We start from the raw sequence: 18872 nt of genomic DNA on the forward strand, positions 1-18872 counted from the left end.
GGTCCTTGGCTACTGCTGATTCTGGGCTCCAAGATTTCTTAGATGAGGTAAGGTCTTCAACTGGAAGCTTCCACCTTGCTTGCCCAGTGCCCTAGGCTGGTGGGATAGAAACCTGGCTCCTGGGAAGAAGGTGTTTTGCCTGAGACCCCAAACCTCCCTACTTCCACACCTTGAAGGAAGAGAGGTCCACGGTCTGGAAATGCTGCAGAGCCTCACTGAAGGAGATCAGCTGCCCAGGCTGGTCTGCGCTGGCCTGGTTCCCTGTGGCAAAAGGGAAGACACTCTCAGACTTGTAACGGTGGTCATTCTGTCAGCGAACATTTACTGAGGGCCTTCGGGTTGTCACCTCTAAGCCAGACACTGGCTTTCAGTGGCAGGCATCAGATATCTACAGCTCAAACCACTCTTCTTTAAGGGGCTGGCATTCTCTGCTGGGCCAGGCCCCTTCGTAGACCGGGCTGTTCAGAGGCTTGCTAGGTCAACCTCTGCAGTGAGTAGGGACAGATCTGCCCGGCAGGGGGTCCCATTCCACTCATCTGTGAGGAGGCAAGTCACTGCCTGGAGTAGGTCCCCATGTGGGAGCATGCCAAGGTCTGTTTAGGGGCCTTTCCTCACTTCCACTTTGCCCTTTCTCACACCCTGTATATGGATGACCCCCTCTCCATCTTCTGGTACAGTCCACAGGGAATGAACGTTATCAGCAATTTCGGGGATGACTGACACAGTCCACCGTAATGACTTTCCAGGAGCCCAAGTAGAGCTCAAGCTAGATATGGGTCCGAGCTCTACCCTCCCATAGCTCCGTCCAAACCTGTCAGAAAAGGGAGTGAGAATTTTTACCCAGCCCTCAGAGCCTTCTAGCATGGCTTCAGCCCCTATCTCCAGAGACTTCCTTGTACGGTGAACAACCTGTTCTCCCTGGCTGCCTGCCTCCATCCTTCTGCTCAACCTCATCACCCTGCGGAAGCAGACCCTGACCAAGGTCCTCCCTGTCTTCTCTCAGGTCTGAGCACGTGGCAGCCCTTTTCCCATGGCGTTCATTCCCATTTCCTCCAGAGGTGGATTTGGAAAGATATTTTATTCTATGTCAGGGAGCTAAAATGAGAACTCTCAGGAATTCTAATCCCAGGGTCACAGAAACTTTAGCCACACATGGATGGTGCCTTTCTTAGCAGCACAGTGCCATTCCTGCAGTTACCTGTCTCTGTTCGGATGTTGTCCACAGCTTCCCATTCTTCTTGGGCTCTGAGCACCTCCGCACTCACAACTGCAAGAGTGAGAAAAGGAGACCCTCTGAGACCCAGGGACGTCCGGATCGCTGCTGCAGCCCCAGCCTTGTCTGTCCACCCTGGGTCCCGATGCCCTCAGATACCCTCTCCACAAGGCTGCCAGAGTGAGCAGATCTGATGTCAACCCTACTCAAAACCCTCCAGGGATTCTCCATAACTCTCCAGATAAAACCCAAACTCTTCAGCACAGCATCTGAATACTTTCACAGTTTGGATCTTTCTTCCACCCGTAGCTGTGCTCTAGGGCATCCAGAACTCCCAGAACTTCCTTAGCCCCTCCCAGTTTCTGTGCCTTTGCTCAGACAGCTCTCCCCCTGCAGTCACCCCAGGTGCCTGCACCTTCTGGTCCCAACCCCTGTGCTGCTCTTGTTCCTCATCCTTCAGGGAACTCTGACATCACCCTCAGCCAGCCACCTTCCCTGACTTCATTAAGTTTGCAGAGGGAGCCAGTGGGCCTCTGTGAACCCCTGATACTCAGGCTCCTCAGTGTCGTGACTGTCTCTCCCACTACACTGGGAGCCACCTGAGGACAGCGTTCTCCAGAACCTAGCGCAATGCTCCACACAGGACAGGTGTTCAGCAGATGTCTGCTAATGAATGAAAGCACCGGAAACGGGGGGGGGGGGGGGGGGGAGCAGGAGAGAAAAAGCAGTGAGACAGGTTCTCTGTAGCCACCACATAGCCCTTTCTCCAAACCACAACTGTCACTCCAACCCGGACTGCTGGCGGTACGCCCTGCTGCTGGCTTTTCCCATTTGCTAGAGAGGAAATTAACACAACATGGAGAAAACGGAGAAACTTCAGTCCAAGATCCCAAATCGTGACCCCTCCAGCCTCCAGCCCCAGTGGTAAGAGTGAGAGGGCAGCTCCTCTTGGCCATGCAGTCTTGACTGAGGATATCGCAGGGCAATGACCTGTTTTGAAAGTATAGTTGTAAATAAAATAAAATAAAATACTACCAGAAACTCAAAACACTAACAGAAACTGAGGCAGAGAAAGCTGCTGAGAGCAACTCCAGAGCCAAACTGCTGGCGAGCACTTCCTGTCCACACTCCCCAGCTGCACACAGATGACACTGTACCCCGTGTCATCACTCATGGGACTGCTGGAGGACAGTGCAACTCTTCAGCTTCTAGGGGCGAGGGAGGGCGGGGAGAGGGGTATATGACCCACAGTCAGTACTCGGTACGTGTTAGCTAGCGTCACTGACACAGGCCTGGGTTCGGGTCCAGCAGGGCAGAGGGTAGTGGCAGCAGGTGACATGGGTCTGGACTTCTGGGAAATTCAATCTTGCCAGCCCCATCTGGGGTGGACCGAGACCCCGAGCCTCAGGGCTTCCAAGCTAGATAACTTCACCGGGATACAGACGGCTTGGCCTTGGGTGAAGAGAATAAAACTTCCATCCAGCATGCTGGCCCCTGGGAGATGAAGAGGGAGAAAGCGGCTGAACGAAGAAGAGAGTGGGGCGGCAGCAGGGACTGCTCTTAAGGTGCTGACAAGGGCTGTGTCACCCCTCACCCTCACTGACGCCCGGCTTCACGGACTCTTCACCCTGCAGGGCCTCGTTTCAAGCAACTTGGTCAAACTTTTTTTGTCTTTAAAGATTTCATTTATTTGAGAGAGGAGAGAGAGAGAGAGAGCATGAGCAGGGGGAGGGGCAGAGGGAGAGGGAGAAGCAGACTTCCTGCTGAGCAAGAGCTCCTTGCAGGACTCGATCCCAGAACCCTGAGCTGAAGTCAGATGCTTAACCAAATGAGCCACCCAGGTGCCCCTCTTTTCCTTTTAAAAGATTTATTTATTTATTAGAGAGAGAGAATGAGAGCCTGAGCAGGGGGAGGAGCAGAGGAAGAGGGAGAGAGAGAATCTCAAGCAGACTCCCCGCTGAGCGCGGAGCCCGAGGCGGGGTTCCATCTCACAACCCTGAGATCATGACCTGAGCCGAAATCAAGAGTTGGCCACTTGGGGCACCTGGGTGGCTCAGTCGTTAAGCGTCTGCCTTCGGCTCAGGTCATGATCCCAGGGTCCTGGGATCGAGCCCCACATCGGGCTCCCTGCTCAGCGGGAAGCCTGCTTCTCCCTCTCCCTCTGCCCCTGCTTGTGTTCCCTCTCTCGCTGTGCCTCTCTCTGTCAAATAAATAAATAAAATCTTAAAAAAAAAAAGAGTTGGCCACTTAACTGACTCAGCCACCCAGGCACCTCTCAACCTTTCACCTACAAACAACTTGGCAGAAGGCTGTGAGCCAGGAGCAGAAACCTCACCTGCACCTGGGAATCTGCTGTGACTGTAGGTTAGTCAACACAAAGTACAAGTTTCAACTAGCGGTTGCAATCTGGTCCCTAAAAACTGGAGACAAGTGTCCAAGGCATAAAAAGAGCACTTCTTCCCTTTCCTCTTGGAGCCAGGGAGATTCCTCCTCATCTAAAGATGATCCTGACATAAATACTAATTTCCCCCAACAGAAGAAAATGGAGGCAAAGCACAAATCTTCAGGATAGCAATTGAAGTTCACATTAGCACAGTTCCCTACCTTTCTTCCTTTTTCAACTGCCTTCATTTGGGCTCTCTTCCACTTAACCATATAGGGAACAGTATCACTGAATTAGTAAGCCTGTCTATCTATCTACCTACCTACCTACCTATTTATTTTATTTTTAAACATTTATTTATTTGAGGGGGAGAGGGAAAGACAGTCTTAAGCAGACCTCTGTGCAGAGCACGGAGCCCAATCTCACGACCCTGAGATCATGACCTGAGCAGAAACCAAGAGTCCAATGCTCAACCCACTGCACCACCCAGGAGCCCCGTTTATTTAATTATTTTTAAAGATTTTATTTATTTATTTGAGAGAGGGAGAGAGGGAGACCTCAAGCAGGGGGGAGGGGCAGAGGAAGAAGGAGAAGCAGACTCTCCGCTGAGCCGGGAGCCTGGCACAGGGCTCGATCCCAGGACCCTGAGACCATGACCTGAGCCGAAGGCAGACGATTAACTAACGAGCCACCCAGGCGCCCGTTTTAAAGATTTTATTTTTTTAAAGTAATCTCCAATGTGGGGCTCGAACTCACAACCCAAGATCAAGAGTTGTATGCTCCACCAATTGAGCCAGCCAGGTGCCTCATAAGCCTATCAATTTAAATGAGCTGAGAACAATCTGGAAGAAAACTGTAACTGTTTAATACGACTAAAAATATGTGGCACAGGGGCGCCTGGGTGGCTCAGTCGGTTAAGCCTCTGACTTCGGCTTATCTCAGGGTTGTGAGATTGAGCTTTCCATGGGCTCAGCAAGTGCTCATCTCGGAGTCTGCTTGAGACTCTCCCTCTCCCTCTGCCCCTCCCCCCTGCTTTCTCTCTCTCAAATAAATAAGTAAATAAATCTTTAAAAAAAAATCTGGCACATAAATGCTACTTGTACTGAAATATAAAATATTTTGGCATTTAAGGCAAAATCTCTAATAAATGTTAGGTTTGTCACCACACAAAGATAAAAATCTATTAGAAGAAACTTCACAGATCTCCAAATAATTTTTCTACATTAGAATATTTTTAACAAGCCCCATATTTGTGGAGATTACATTTTCAGTTTGCAGAATTTCAAGATAACAATACATAGCAATGAGCACTCGTTATAGATTTATAATCTGTGCTCTAAGCACTTCACCTGAGCTCATATAGTCCTTACACAATTCCCATCACACAGGTTCTGACTCACTTTCTGTTTTACAGATGAAGTAAGTAAGGGTTAGCAGGTTAAGAAACTTGCTCAAGGTCATACAGCTGGTGGGTGAAAGAGGCAGGATTTAAACCAGAGATATGGGACTCTAGGTGTTTCTCACCTGGTGAGTGGGCCTTTCTGTGTCATAAATCAGCAAGTGAAATGAACTTTAAACAAAGTATACAAAAGAATCATGTAAAGCAGATAAAATAGGATACTTTTTCAAAGCCTTTTCACATACACTGTCTCGTATCATTGTCGCAATATCCCTTTGAGGACAGAGAAGGCATTGATCAACCTCCACAGCAGATATGGAGATGATATGATTTGCGCAAGGCACGTAATAAGCTGCTTTGAGTGCTAGATTAGGACTCAAGTCTTTTGACTTCTAATCCAGTGTTGATTCTAATTTTCCTTGAAGAATGATAAATCCGTAAAATTCTATAGGACAAGTACTGAGAGAAATTCAAATGATGAAAAGTAGACCACGGGGACCTCTAACTTGGTTCCCACCCAGGCTCCTAGGGTGCTGAAGGGGACCTTACCACGTGGCTCCCATCCATTTGCTTCTGCTGTCAGGGCCCGGAGGATGCCATGGTTCTTCAACTCTGAGATCTGTAGGGGCAGCTGACCTTTAGTGTGAGGGTGAATCCATACCCTCCCATCCACACAAACATGCCCCACCCACAGAAGAGAATGTCTTTGGAACTGGAGGTCAGAAGGATGGGTTGATTAAAGTCCATCTTAAAGAGAGGCACGTGGAAAACTCCAACTATCATGTACAAGTCACGTGACGTGGGGACAAGCATATGCTTTCCTTGAAGAATAAACAAAAATTCACACAACTCAACTGAGACTGTGGTGTGCCTTTGGTATTCCCACTGCACTTTGTATTCTGCTTCCCTGGAGCAATTATCTTACTAGCTAGAGGTTGTTTTGCAAGTTTGTGCCCCACAACTCCGCCCCCAAGTGTGAGCTCCTGGAAGCAGGGTCTCTGCTGTCCTGAGTCCCTGGTGCCTGGCCCCACAGAGCAGCATGCAACAAAAGCTTGTATGGGTGGGAGGTACTGGGGTGTGGGTGACATGTACAGGTATTCCTCTGAGAGCCCGAAGAGCACTGGTGTCCTTGTCATATGGTGGAGGATACGCAGCACACACACTTTCAACCTATAAGACAAAGCAGGGTCAGATTCTTGGGCACATATCAGTCCTCCAAAGTTGACAGCTTAAATGTCACACCTTTTCCCAATACCACACACACACAAATGGATGAACTCCCGAGAACTCAACTGTAAGGACTACTGTAAGGGAAAACTTCTGCTTAATCTAGTCTTAAGAGAAACTGCAAAAAGCTTAGTTAATATTATCTCAGATTTTTTGGCTCCGTAAAAGGTCTCAGGACTCTGAGTAAGTTTAGGGAGGCAGTTTCCTTACTTTTGGCCTTTCTGTTCAGCTTTAGAGCTTTAAAAAAACCACTTACCAACTTTAAAAACACAAACAAAACAAAACCACTTGACCAACTTTTGCAATTCAGATTACCAATACAGGACTAATTTTCCTAATGTGTTTAAAAAAATCCTACAAGTCAGTCAGGAAAAGAAACCCAGCCCAGTAGAAAAATGGGCATGGATATGGACAGCTTACAGACAAGGAAACATGCAATGCTCTGAAACAAATAAAAAATGCTCAACCTTACTTGTAATAAGAGATGTTCAAATAAAACTAGTCCGAGATAATATTTGTCACTTATCATATGAGCAAATTTCAAAAGAGTGATAACACACTGTGTTGGCTAGAAAACCAAGTGTTGTAACACACTGAAGGGTAAATTGTTCCCACCGCTACAGCTTGACAATATCTGACAAAATTGTACATGCTTTGTCCATTTTGGGCCTGCAACTGCATTCTAGAAACTTATCCAACAGATATACTCATCCGTGTGCAAAAGGACATGCTTAGAGCGTCATTCGTGGTGGAACTGTTTGTCATAGCAAAAGGCTAGAAAAACCCCGAATGCCCACTAATGGACTAGTTTCACAAATAAAAGCATATTAACTCAATGAGCTCCGATCTAGCCATAAAGAAGAATAAGAAAGTGTTTTATGGACAATATGGAACACTCCACATGATATATTAAGTGGAAAAAGCAAAGGGCAAAGTATATACAGTATGTTACCATTTATATTTTTAGAAAACACACAAATATATTTGCTTGTCTCTGCCGAGACTATTTCTAGACTTATACCCAAGGAAGCAGTGATTTTGCCTCCAGAAGAAAACTGGGTGGCTAGGGGACAAGAGAAGGCAGTTTTTCACTATAGGTACATCCTCCCTGCTTTTTGGATTCTGAACCATGTGAATGTATTATTTGCTCTAAAATAAATAAGAGGAGGGGCACCTGGGTGGCTCAGTGGGTTAAGCGTCTGCCTTGGGTGCAGGTCATGATTCTGGAGTCCTGAGATCCAGTCCTACATCGGGCTCCCTGCTCATTGGGGAGCCTGCTTCTCCCTCTGCTGCTCCCCCTGCCTGTGCTCTCACTTTCTCTCTCTCTGACAAATAAATAAATCTTAAGAAGTAAAATAAAATAAATAAGAGGAAAAAACTAAGTAAAATAACTAATAAAAAAATCAGTGCTACGTCAAGGCCCCAGAATCCCAGCTGATCCTGTTACTCTAATCCCTCTTACACATTTTTGCCAACTCTTACTCCTTAAACAGAGCTTTGATTTCTTTATGACCAGGACACAAGAATGAATGCCTGAACATGGCACAGCTGAGCAAACTCCTCCACTGTTGGCCTCGTGATGCCTCCTCACGACTATTTCCCACTTCAGTCCAGAGAACACACTTGCTGCAGATCCTCTCACCTCCATCCCTTGGGTCATGTGGTCTTCCTCCGGAAGACACCCCTACCACCACCCCTTCTGCCTCCTCAAGGTGGCCTGCCTTCCCCACTGGGGCTACAAGGGTCTCTTCCCTTCTCAGTCCTACAGCCAGCCCTTCGGCGGGGAGGACAAGTCCCTCTGCAAGAGTCCTATGTGACAAGAAAACAGCTATTCGGAGTTGCTTCCTACGTTTACAGTACGACAACCCTGCTCACAGCCAGAACCTGGACATTTAGATAAGCACCTGAGCTTAGGATTCTTGCCACGAGGTCCTGCCTTGCTTTTCCTGGGGCACCTTTTAAAATAATCACTTAAGAGTCGAGCCTGAGAAAAGCTAGTGACCTCCCCCTTATAAGTAATAGGGGTGCTTGTTCCTCTACTCCCTATCTTGTGCTTGCTCGTGATCTGGGACTGAGGACTGCCCCTACCTTGGCTCATTGCCCCCTCCACACACTCACCCCTGCCATGTTTCTGGGATCTGCAAGTAATAAGTCTTGTGACTCCACTTCTTTTTTGTGACTGTGCTGAAACTGCACCGTCAATCAAAATGGCCCTAGAGTTTTCACTTCCCCCAATGCAGCCTATCTTTAAATCAGACCCTGTGGCTTTGAGTGGAGGAAATTTCTTTTACACTTCTATTTCTGACACCCATTAGCACAGTACGAGGCACAAAATATGTTCTCAAAAATTCTGATGATTCGGGGCGCCTGGGTGGCTCAGTCGTTAAGCGTCTGCCTTCGGCTCAGGTCATGATCCCAGGGTCCTGGGATCAAGCCCCGCATCGGGTTCCTTGATCCGCGGGAAGCCTGCTTCTCCCTCTCCCACTGCCCCTGCTTGCGTTTCCTCTCTCGCTGTGTCTCTCTCTGCCAAATAAATAAATAAAATCTTTAAAAAAAAAAAATTCTGATGATTCACTATGCTGAACAACTCCCTGCAGGGGTCTGTGTGCTTATGATTCATTCCATCCTTCCTTTCCCTCTCCAATTCAGTCCCCTCCAGTGGCCGAAGACTTCTCTCCTGGAAGAACAGTTCACCTGTCTTAGTACAGTGAAGAAAACCTCCCTGGGCTCCCAAAGCAAAGGCTTTGTCCCACAAGCTCCATTAAGACCACTTGTGGACCAGGTAGGGAGAAAGGCAAGGAAGGTAGGGTTAGCTGCCAGGCTCACACAAAGACATATCACATTGGACCCAGAGTCCTGAGGATAATCGAGCCAAAGCATGTGTTTGACAAGGGTCAATAAGGTAAACAGTCCAAATTGATAAATTAAAAATATCTTGGGGGATTCCTCATTGACATTCTCCTCTCACCCAAGTAAATCCGAAACAAAAATCCCATGACTCACTTAGAAAATAAGCTACTAGTGGGGCATCTGGCTGGCTCAGTCCGAACAGTATGTGACTCTTGATCTCGGGGTCATGAGTTTGAGCCCCACATTGGGTGTAGAGATTACTTAAATGAATAAACTTAAAAAAAAAAAAAAAAAAAAGAAGGGGCACCTGTGTGGCTCAATCTGTTAAGCAGCTGTCTCTGGCTTGCGTCATGATTTCGGGGTCCTGGGATCAAACCTCTGCTCAGCAGGGAGTCTGCTTCTTCATCTCCCTCGCCCTCTGCCCCTCCCCACCTCCTGTGCAGGCATGTGTGCTAGACCTCTCTCTCAAAAAAATAAATAAAATCTTAAAAAAAAAAAAAAAGAAGCTGCTAGCAAAGGCAACTGACTCAGAGGTATATGAATAGAAGCTTCTCCTACAAAGAGCATTATAATGAAGGTTTTCCCAAAACATTTTGAAAGTTCTAAATTCTCTTGATATATCCTGTGTTATTACTAATAACAATATATCCCAAACGAACACCTTCTTTCTCAAATAGAAGGGCTTGCTTACCTGTCCATCTCTTAATCCTTTCTCATTATGGAAAGAGCAAGAGTTTTCATTCATGACTCAAAGTCATTTGTTCAAGTGAGCTTTGTCCTTGGGCTCAGAAAGGAGTCTAATAAAGTCTGAGATTAGAAGTATGGGGAGAGCCAGCGATCCGACTGCTCTACCTTTGCCTTCCTTCTTGGCAGTCATTCAGACTAAGAATAAGTAAACAGTCCCCATGTGCCATCACCAAGGCTAGGACGTTTCTGTGAGTACTGAAAGAAGTCCCTGAGGTCTCTGAAGTCTCAGTCCTATAAGAAAAAAAAAATTACAGAAGAAAACTAGTTTCGTCATTCAGTTAAGCAAAAATGGGAATGGATGATAAATGGTCAAAAACAGCCAACATCCAGGGGCACCTGGGTGGCTCAGGAGGTTAAGCACCCCGCTCTTGATTTCAGCTCAGGTCATGATCTCAGGTTCGTGAGATCGTGTCTCCGGTAGAGTAGGGCTCCGTGTTTAGCCAGAGTCTGCTTCTCTCCCTCCCTCTACCCCTCTCCCTGTTCTCTCTCTCTCTCAAAATAAATACATAAATCTTAAAAATAAATAAAAATCTTTAAGCAGCTATAAATTTATTCCAAATAAATCAGCTGCTTTAGTCAAATGCCTAATTCTTACTTTCCATGCCACTGGATGGAACGAAGGGGATGCTAGAGGTCTGAGGGTTGGATCCTCAGTGTCCAGAAGGCAGCGGCAGCACCACTGTTTAGTGGTGAGGTCTGGTTCGGACAATGAAGTCACTGGGATCTGGGGGCAGCTTATCAAAGGGAGGAAGCTAATGAGTGGCATCCTGGTGGGTGGTCTTAGCTGAAGTGCTCAGGCTTTGCTTAGGTCTCAGACACAGGTTGGGTCTGGGGGCTTATAATACTAGGCCTGGTTCCTATGATGATAGAGAATCAAAATGCAACACATTGCCTAGCCTTCCTTGGTGAACACCAATATTGCACATGTTGCAGCTGTTTAGTCAGTTTGGCTAACTCTAAGACAGTCATCCCACGAGCCCACCTTGGGAAGAGGGCTGGACAGGCCCGTAATTTATTGTGGAGGAACTGTACAACATGGATGACTGTTACAACAGTCTGGATCATAAGTGGGCAGAAAGCCCACACACAACTGATGGCCATATTTCACAGACTTGGATAACTTAGGAAGGAGGGTGGCCTCTCTTTGAGGTCAGCCCCGGACTGTGGGAACATGATCTGGATTCCCTAAGAATTGGCTGCCAGTAACAAACTGGAATCTTTGTCAGGTGGTAGGATGATTTCCAAGCACCCAGAATAGGAATACTTCCTGGCTATTGGGCTGGACATTTGGGTCACTGTAATTTAATGGGGAGGACAGTACCTGTCCTACCTTGGTCATGGTACCTCAGGAACTAGCTCTCTCCCTCACTGTGTCCTCTGGGACCTCAGCATCTGGTTCCCTTTCCTTGCCCTCCTCCTTGATCTCCATGACACCATATAACAAAACTCACACAGCCAGCCTTGGGAAGGTGACAGGCAGGGATGGTACCAGTGATCTCAGGAAGCCTCTTCTGTTTCTGTGTACGAAATGAATCACGCAGCACAGAAGCATGACCAACTTTACACACCTGCTAGTGCCTCAGTTCCAACTGGAGCTCTGGGGACTTCAACAGGGACAGTTACTGTCTGTAATAGAGAAAGAAAAGAGCAAAAACTCCATCAAATAAGCCAGTAACGGAAGTTATGAAGTCATGCCCACCAACATTAGGCAAGTTCCTTATAGTTGGGCCCAAAGAAATGGCCTTCCCATAAGAATGGGTCTTTTTCAAATTAAGTATGGTACACCCACTCTAGGCAAGGAGCTACAATGATTTTCAAACTTCTTGCTGGAGCTTCAACTCTCCGAATAGGTATTTAATCCAGACACTGGGTCCATACTTTAAATACCAAATGCCCACGTAGGTCTGACAGTCCTTCTCTGATCCTTTCATCAGGCTTGTCGCTGGGCGGCTCCCCGGCCCCTCACTGCCCCCAGGGAGGGCAGGTGCCACGAGGACCCAGGCAGAGGCTTGGGGGCGCCGCCAGGCCCCCGCCGCAGGCAACGCCATCCCAGGCGAGCGCCGCGGCCTCGGGCAAAACGACTGGCCACCCGGGGGCACGAGGCCGGGCGCTCGCCGGCTGTGACGGGCGGATCTCAGCAGGAATCTCACTCCATCAAGGTACCCCGCCAGACTGGGGCTGTGTGGGTTCCGGACGGAATCCTCCTCACCAGTTGGTGCGAAAAACAGGTAAGCAACTTGCCTCGGGTCATTGGGCGCGCCCAAGGCAGAGCGCAGACCACACCTCTGGCCTCCTGGGTGCCGGGCGAGATTCTCTCTCAGGCTTGCAGCTCTCAGCCTCGTCTCGGCCGGGGGCGACCACCTCCACCCCACGCCCGCTCCGCAGAGGTAGGGGTTCGCTGGCCGCGGCCCAGAACCCGGGAGCCGTCGCGTCGGGCTCAGGCCGCCGGCCACGCCTCCCCGCGCGTGCGCACTGCGTCCCCACGCAGCCTCTCCGCCCCCAGCGCCCCGCCTTCTGGCCGCCCGGGCGCTTAGTACCGCCAGAGCCGTACGAGCCGCCGGGAGGGACGGTCCCGGCCCGAAGGTTCTGGCTTATCAGTGGTCGAGGCTGCCTCCGCCTCCCCGCCCACCCCACCCTCGCCCAGAAGGACTCAGAGGCGAGCCGGAGCCCCTGCCCCAGAGGCTGGGCGCGGTGGCAGCGGGCCCCGTCCTCGGGCCCCGCCAGCGCCATGTGGCTTTCGCTGCTGCTGCTGACGGTCCTCTGCAAAGGGCACCTGCGGCTGTCCGCAGGCAGCTCCCCGAACCCCTTCTCCGAGGACGTCAGGCGTCCCCCCGCGCCGCTGGTGACCGACAAGGAGGCTAGGAAGAAGGTTCTCAAGCGAGGTCAGCGGGAAGGGACCCTAGGCTCCAAGGCTGCACTTGGGCGGCTTGCATCCCTATTCCAAGAGGGAGAGCTGCTGTCTACCTGGGCCTCAGTTTCCCCATATGTAAAGTGTTGGGAGGGTTTCCTTGCACCGGCAGGCGCCCCGCCTTATTGTCTGCTACCGGTGAGAACCTATGCCCTGGCAGGCCCCGGGCCATAGTGGCCCCATGGGCGCGGTCCCGTCCTCTGCATCCCAAAGTCATGGTTTTGCCAAGGTCCTCGACCAGCAGGATAGACAACAGACCTTCGCCCCATTTGGTTTATAGGACCTTACCTTTTTCACTTGCCCTCCCCCATGGTTCAGAGGGGTGGAGGACCTGCACATTTCTTCCAACCTGTGTGGGAAATTGTATTTTGCCCATCAGGTGATTTGACCAGTTATGCTTCCTCCCAAATCATATGGTTGAACCCTGGTTCTAAAACTTTGGGCGAACCTCAGCAGGATGCCTCAGGCTCAGAGCTGCTCCTTAGCCAGCCAGAGCATCTCCACACTCATCTTTAGGACATATTTTGGGGTTCCTCAGAAGGTTTAAAGAAAGAGTTGTGCTTTAAAAAAAATTAGATTCCCTCTTTGATCTCCAAGGTCCCTCCTACTTGTAAATTTTAGAATTCTGTGTGACACATCCTGTGACACAGGCGGAGACAATACTCTTAAGTGGAAAGACTGTTAGTCTGAACTTCTGAGATCAGGGTTTTAGCTTGAACTCTGTCACTAATTTACTGCATAACCATTCACAAGTCACTCCACTAATCTTGGGTTGTTCTAAAAATGAGATGACTAGTGTAACTGTTTTTCAAACCAGGTTGTGATTTATCAGTAAGTAATGAAATCGATTTAGTGGGTTGCATTTCAAAATGTAGAATAGAAAATATGAGTCACCATACATAGTTCTGGGAAGTATTGTATTGTGAAACTTCTGTTTCGGGTATTTATATTATATACTTATTTATAACCTGGGTTGTGATATAAAATGTGTTTTTCATGGGGCACCTGGGTGGCTCAGTCGGTTACGTGTCTGCCTTCGTCTCAGGTCATGATCCCGGGGTCCTGGGATCTAGCCCCGCATTGGGCTCTCTGCTCGGCGAGGATCCTGCTTCTCCCTCTGTCTGCTGCTGTGCCTACTTGTGCTCTTTCTGTCAAATAAATAAATAAAATCTTTAAAAAAAAAATGTGTTTTTCACTATAGGTTTTTCTGAAAGTGTTTGAAAAGTTTTTCAAGTTCTTTTGCAGCTTGAAAAATTCCAAATCTCAGTTCTTCACGAGTGATCTTTAAAGAACAGATTTTTTTGTTGGAAATGCCCATGTAGCACAATGCGCTGTCCGGCTTCATTTTGTTTAGGTGCTGGCCCCTTAGTTCTGCCTCTAGACTTCCCAGATATGAAGGGGTGGTACTATGATTTCTCAGCTCTGTCTTGCTCAAGCTTCTGCTTCAGGATCTTGACGAACCATCATAGGACCAGGCTGCTCCACTCGTGCCAACAGACCCTGTATTTTCCTAAGATAACCAACTTGTGAATGGACAGTTCCATGAGCCGACAGTCTGCCCACAACACTCTCCTCTGTCCCCCATCTCCTCGTTTTCTTTCCTTCCTAGCTCTCTATCCACACGTAAGTTTCTCAGCCTGTATTACTGTCAGCTTTCTGATTTTGATTGTGTCGTGGTTTACTGATTCCTACTCTTTTTGATAGTAGGGAAAATCTCCAGGTACATACTGGTTTTGATTACATCAATTCAACTCAAACCAAATCGCTGTCTTTAATCTGCCTGGCTGGTCCTGAGAATTTCCCAGGTGAATGGGTGGAGTTATTTTAGTCAGTCGCTCCATGCCGAACTCTCTAGAGTTTATTTGCATTGTATAAGCTAGCGGAGTCTTCCTTGGTGTCCATCTCTTTGCTCTCTCGCCCCCCCTGCATGAGAAGCTCACCCTCCATCTCTTCCCTCTGCGGTAGCTTTCTCAGCCAGCCAAGTGCCTGAGAAGCTGGATGCAGTGGTGACTGGCAGTGGCTTTGGGGGTCTGGCTGCAGCTGCGATTCTGGCCAAAGCTGGCAAGCGAGTTCTGGTGCTGGAACAACACAGCAAGGCAGGAGGCTGCTGTCATACTTTTGGACAGAGAGGCGTTGAGTTTGACACAGGTAAGGCTTATGTGGGAAGGGCTTAGGAGCGTGGCTCTATCTTCAGGAGGCTGGGGGCAGCCATTGTGGGAGGATCCTGGACATTTCTGTTGTTTTGGAGGCACCACTGTCTTTGCCTGACAGCCATAACTTTACCGGGTGCTGAACTGGGCAGAGATTTGGTGGTTTCTGTTGCAACTCCTCCCCACAGAAAGGGTGGGCAGCGCCCTCTGGGCATGGACTCAGCCAGGCAGGACTACCTCTTTCACCTTGCTTCCTTATCCACCTTTCCAGGGGTCAGTCCCCTTATCCCTATGACACCTTGTTTTTCTGTCTCCCAATAGGAATCCATTATGTTGGGTCCATGCAAGAGGACAGCATTTGCCGTTTTGTCTTGGATCAGATCACAGAGGGGCAGCTGGAGTGGGCTATCCTCTCCCTTTGACATCATGGTACTAGAAGGGCCCAATGGCCGAAAGGAGTTCCCCATGTACAGTGGGGAGAAAGCTTATGTTCAGGGCCTCAAGGAGAAGTTTCCCCAGGAAGAAGCTGCCATTGACAAATATGTAAAGCTGGTTAAGGTAACATGGACATGCTGAGGACCCCCTGTTTATTCCTGACAAGGCTGACCTTCTTCGTGGGTGGAGTGACTGGGAGGCGCGGCGGGAAGGGAGGAACAGTCAAGTTTGCCCTGAACTCAGCCCTTACCCCTAGTTGGCCTTGGTGCCCAGCTGGGCCCTGTCTCTGGAGCCTGGACTCGGCGGCTGCCACTCTCACTCTGGCCTCTAGGGGGCACCCTGTTCTCCTTTTTGACAACGCTGGCTTCTACCTATGTGGTCAGATCACACCCTTTTTTACTTCCTCAGAGATCAGATGGGATTTTTCAAAGGGAATTTGGGCAGGAAACTGAAAAGGAGAAAAGGACTTATCTGAATGTGGAATGGGAACGATTTTTAAAAATCCAAGTTCTGCCAGGGCTAAGGGGTGCTGGGCCCTGGTGCTGGGCTGGTGCAGGCTGTTGGAATGGGGATTCTGTTACAGCATTCTAAAGATGGGACCTGTTCTCACGGCTCATTTTTTTCCCTCAGGTGGTGTCCCGTGGAGTCATCCATGCCATCTTGTTGACGATGCTCCCGTTGCGCATAGCTCAGCTCCTCAGCAAGTGTGGGCCGCTCACCCGGTTCTTTCCATTCCTTCGTGCGTCCACCCAGAGCCTGGCTGACGTCCTGCGGCAGCTGCCAGCCTCCCCGGAGCTCCGGGCAGTGCTGAGCTACATCTTCCCCACTTATGGTGGGTACTGGCTTTGGGTCCTGGGCGGCTCCTGGAGGAGGAGGGGTTGCCCTCTTGGCTCTCAGTCTTTCTTCCTGAGACTGCTTGACTAACTGAGATGGAGCAGTAGATACCCAAGGCCTGCTGGAACTTCTGGATGAGAAGTCTAGCCACCTACCTGCTGGACTCCCTGGTAAAACTTCCCTTCATCCGTGCCCTGGATGGTTTTCCTTTTCAACCAACAATGTCCTCCCTTATCTTGGCAGCATGGCACTTTGCAGGGAGGACATTCCCACTGGCCTCAGGATCTGTCAGGTGCCCTGTGTTTGGATGGAAACAGGCCCTCTGGCTGCCCTTAGCCCTGGGGATCATTTGGATCCTGGGATGGGTAGACTCAGGCTGCGTCCTTTTTGACAGGAAACTGTGTTCCTTTCTTTTTTTTTTTAAAGATTTTATTTATTCATTTATTTGAGAGAGTGAGAGAGAGAGCACACGAGAGGGGGGAGGGTCAGAGGGAGAAGCAGACTCCCTGCTGAGCAGGGAGCCCGATGCGGACTCGATCCCGGGACTCCAGGATCATGACCTGAGCCGAAGGCAGTCACTTAACCAACTGAGCCACCCAGGCGCCCAGGAAACTGTGTTCCTTTCTAAATGGTGCTGCCGTTGGCTCTTGCCTCCTCGCCCCTTCCTTCCTTCCGTACGTGTGACCCCCAGCCACAGTGCCTTTTCCATGCATGCTCTGGTGGTCGACCACTACATAGAAGGGGCCTTTTATCCCCGAGGGGGTACCAGTGAAATCGCCTTCCACACCATCCCTGTGATTCAGCGGGCCGGGGGCGCTGTCCTGACCAGTGCCACTGTGCAGTGTGTATTGCTGGACTCAGCTGGGAAAGCCTGTGGTGAGAGCCCTGCATCATGCTTCCCGGTCCCCGGGCTGGGGTGGGACAGAACTGGGGTGCAGAGACAATCAAGCACTGCGGCCACAAGGTGGAAGAACTGACCTCACGGGGAGTTCAAGGCTGAAACTGCCCAGAGCAGGAGCTTGGGGAGAGGGATTAGTCTGGAGGTAGAAAGGAGGCAGGAAGGATAAAGGATTGACTCTTCCCCCAAAGGACAGTATTTAATCATTTATTCAGTAGGTAAAAATAGTTATCTAGTAATCCATAACCTCCTTGAATATAGGGGCTGTGTCTCTGTTATCTTTGTAGATCCTGGCACATAATGGAGGCTCAACACATATTTGTTCAGTGATGGAATGAATATGTAACCTGGGCACTCCAAACGGCAGTGTGGAGACCAGCAAGATGCCCTACCCTCAACCTGTAAATGGCAGGTGGAGCCGAGAATCTCATTAGCCTGGCTCAGGTCTTTACTGCTACCTGCACAGAGAGTCAAAATTGCACTGTGGGTGAATTCGTGAGAGGGTGTATGCAGGGAAGGACTCTGGTACACAGAATGAACAGGCCATCCATGACTAGGGGCTGCTTAAAGAAGCATCTGGGAAGGAGACACAGAGAGGCTTGAGAGAACAGGGCTGATGTGACAATGAACTCACCAGAAGAATCTTGCAAGGAGGAAGAGGGGAGTGGATGGCCCAGTGCACAAAAAAAAAAAAAAAAAAAAAAAAAAAAAGAGGGGGAAAAGGCCAGGAGTGATCTCTGAGAATGCATGTGTAGAAGAGACCAGGAAGTTGTTGGGTGATAAGGGAGAGGTGGCTGTCAGTTGTGTGAGATTTTCTCTGATGTCCAGAGCAAGTTCTCCTCACAGCTGAAAGAGGTTCATGAAGCAAGGTGGGTTGATCAGATTAATTAGATCAGTTCAGAATATTGTATTTTTCAGGTGCTAGATGATAAAAGATGGAGATAAAAACCTAAGATGGCTATAAAGAAAATCTGTAACTCATGAAGTTTCCAGCCTCATAGGGAAGATCACTGAGATATAATTTAAAGTGTCAGATAGAGGTACATATATAATTTATATATAAATATAACTATTTTTACCTACTGAATGGAGGAAGGAAGGTAGAGGTGCTTGAGCCAGCTCATTAAGGGTGAGAAGAAGCTAGCCCGAGGCTTTGGGATGTTATTCCAGGCAAGGGGAACAGAATGTGCAAAGGTACAGATGTATGAAAGAGCTGAGTATTTTTAGGCATCTGGAAGTAGTAGGTTGAACCCTAAGAAATTGCCTTCTTTATTTTTTAAGTAGGAGCCCAACGTGGGGCTCAAACTCACAACCCTGAGATCAAGATCCAAGTCAGATGCTTAACCAACTGAGCCACCCAGGTGCCCCAGAAACTGCCATTTTTATAGGTCAGTTAATGGTTGACTATCAGCTGTTTCATATGCTGCCCCCTAATAGTTTAGTGAGTGCGGCCAGAGATGACGCTGGAGACATAGAAGGGCCCAGACCTTGGAAGGCCGGTATGACTTTGGAGTTTATCTTACAGAGGTTGTGGTGTCGCCAGAGGCTTTCAGAGTATTTTGGAAATAGAACTCTGGCAGCAGTGAAGAAGGTCCTGGGATTCCAGTGGAAGGGTGTCAGCCCATGAGCTTTGTCGGGGTTCGTGTGGAGGTTGTCAGGTTTGACTAAAGAAAAGGGTGCTCCCATGGGACAGGGAGAGGGCCAGGGAAGGTAAGGGCAGGAGCGACTTGGGATAGGCAGAGAGTGCTCGAAGATGTTGCATTTGCTTTGCAGTTTTTTTTTTTTTTTAATATTTTATTTATTTGACAGAGAGAGACACAGCGAGAGA

General features: G+C 49.0%; 2 protein-coding genes across 4 annotated transcripts in view; one reads left to right on the forward strand and one right to left on the reverse strand.

Moving 5' to 3' along the window:
• ELMOD3 (ELMO domain containing 3) overlaps nt 1-12286 on the reverse strand; it is a 28131-nt gene extending 15845 nt beyond the window's left edge. Inside the window, exons 1-7 of one of the 3 annotated variants that reach the window (XM_035001170.1) lie at nt 12061-12286; nt 11388-11445; nt 9764-10050; nt 6088-6165; nt 5545-5614; nt 1199-1267; nt 170-261 (exon numbers count right to left, since the gene is read on the reverse strand). In XM_035001170.1, coding sequence (XP_034857061.1) covers nt 170-261; nt 1199-1267; nt 5545-5614; nt 6088-6165; nt 9764-9817 — 363 coding nt within the window. In that variant the 5' untranslated portion in view covers nt 9818-10050; nt 11388-11445; nt 12061-12286. Of the gene's footprint in view, nt 1-169; nt 262-1198; nt 1268-2268; nt 2486-5544; nt 5615-6087; nt 6166-9763; nt 10051-11270; nt 11446-12060 lie in introns of those variants that run through there. The other 2 variants (XM_035001171.1, XM_035001172.1) reach the window with 2 other exon arrangements.
• Nucleotides 12287-12487: 201 nt separating this feature from the next.
• Nucleotides 12488-18872, forward strand: part of RETSAT (retinol saturase) — a 14380-nt gene continuing 7995 nt past the window's right edge. Inside the window, 6 exon segments of the mRNA XM_035001176.1 lie at nt 12488-12701; nt 14693-14875; nt 15199-15280; nt 15282-15435; nt 15943-16147; nt 16828-17022. Of these exon segments, the coding sequence (XP_034857067.1) occupies nt 12548-12701; nt 14693-14875; nt 15199-15280; nt 15282-15435; nt 15943-16147; nt 16828-17022 (973 nt within the window). The 5' untranslated portion in view covers nt 12488-12547.

The sequence above is a fragment of the Mirounga leonina genome, unplaced genomic scaffold (assembly GCF_011800145.1).
Source record: "Mirounga leonina isolate KUSES-001 unplaced genomic scaffold, KU_Mleo_1.0 Mir_125, whole genome shotgun sequence".
Taxonomy (NCBI): Eukaryota; Metazoa; Chordata; class Mammalia; order Carnivora; family Phocidae; genus Mirounga; species Mirounga leonina.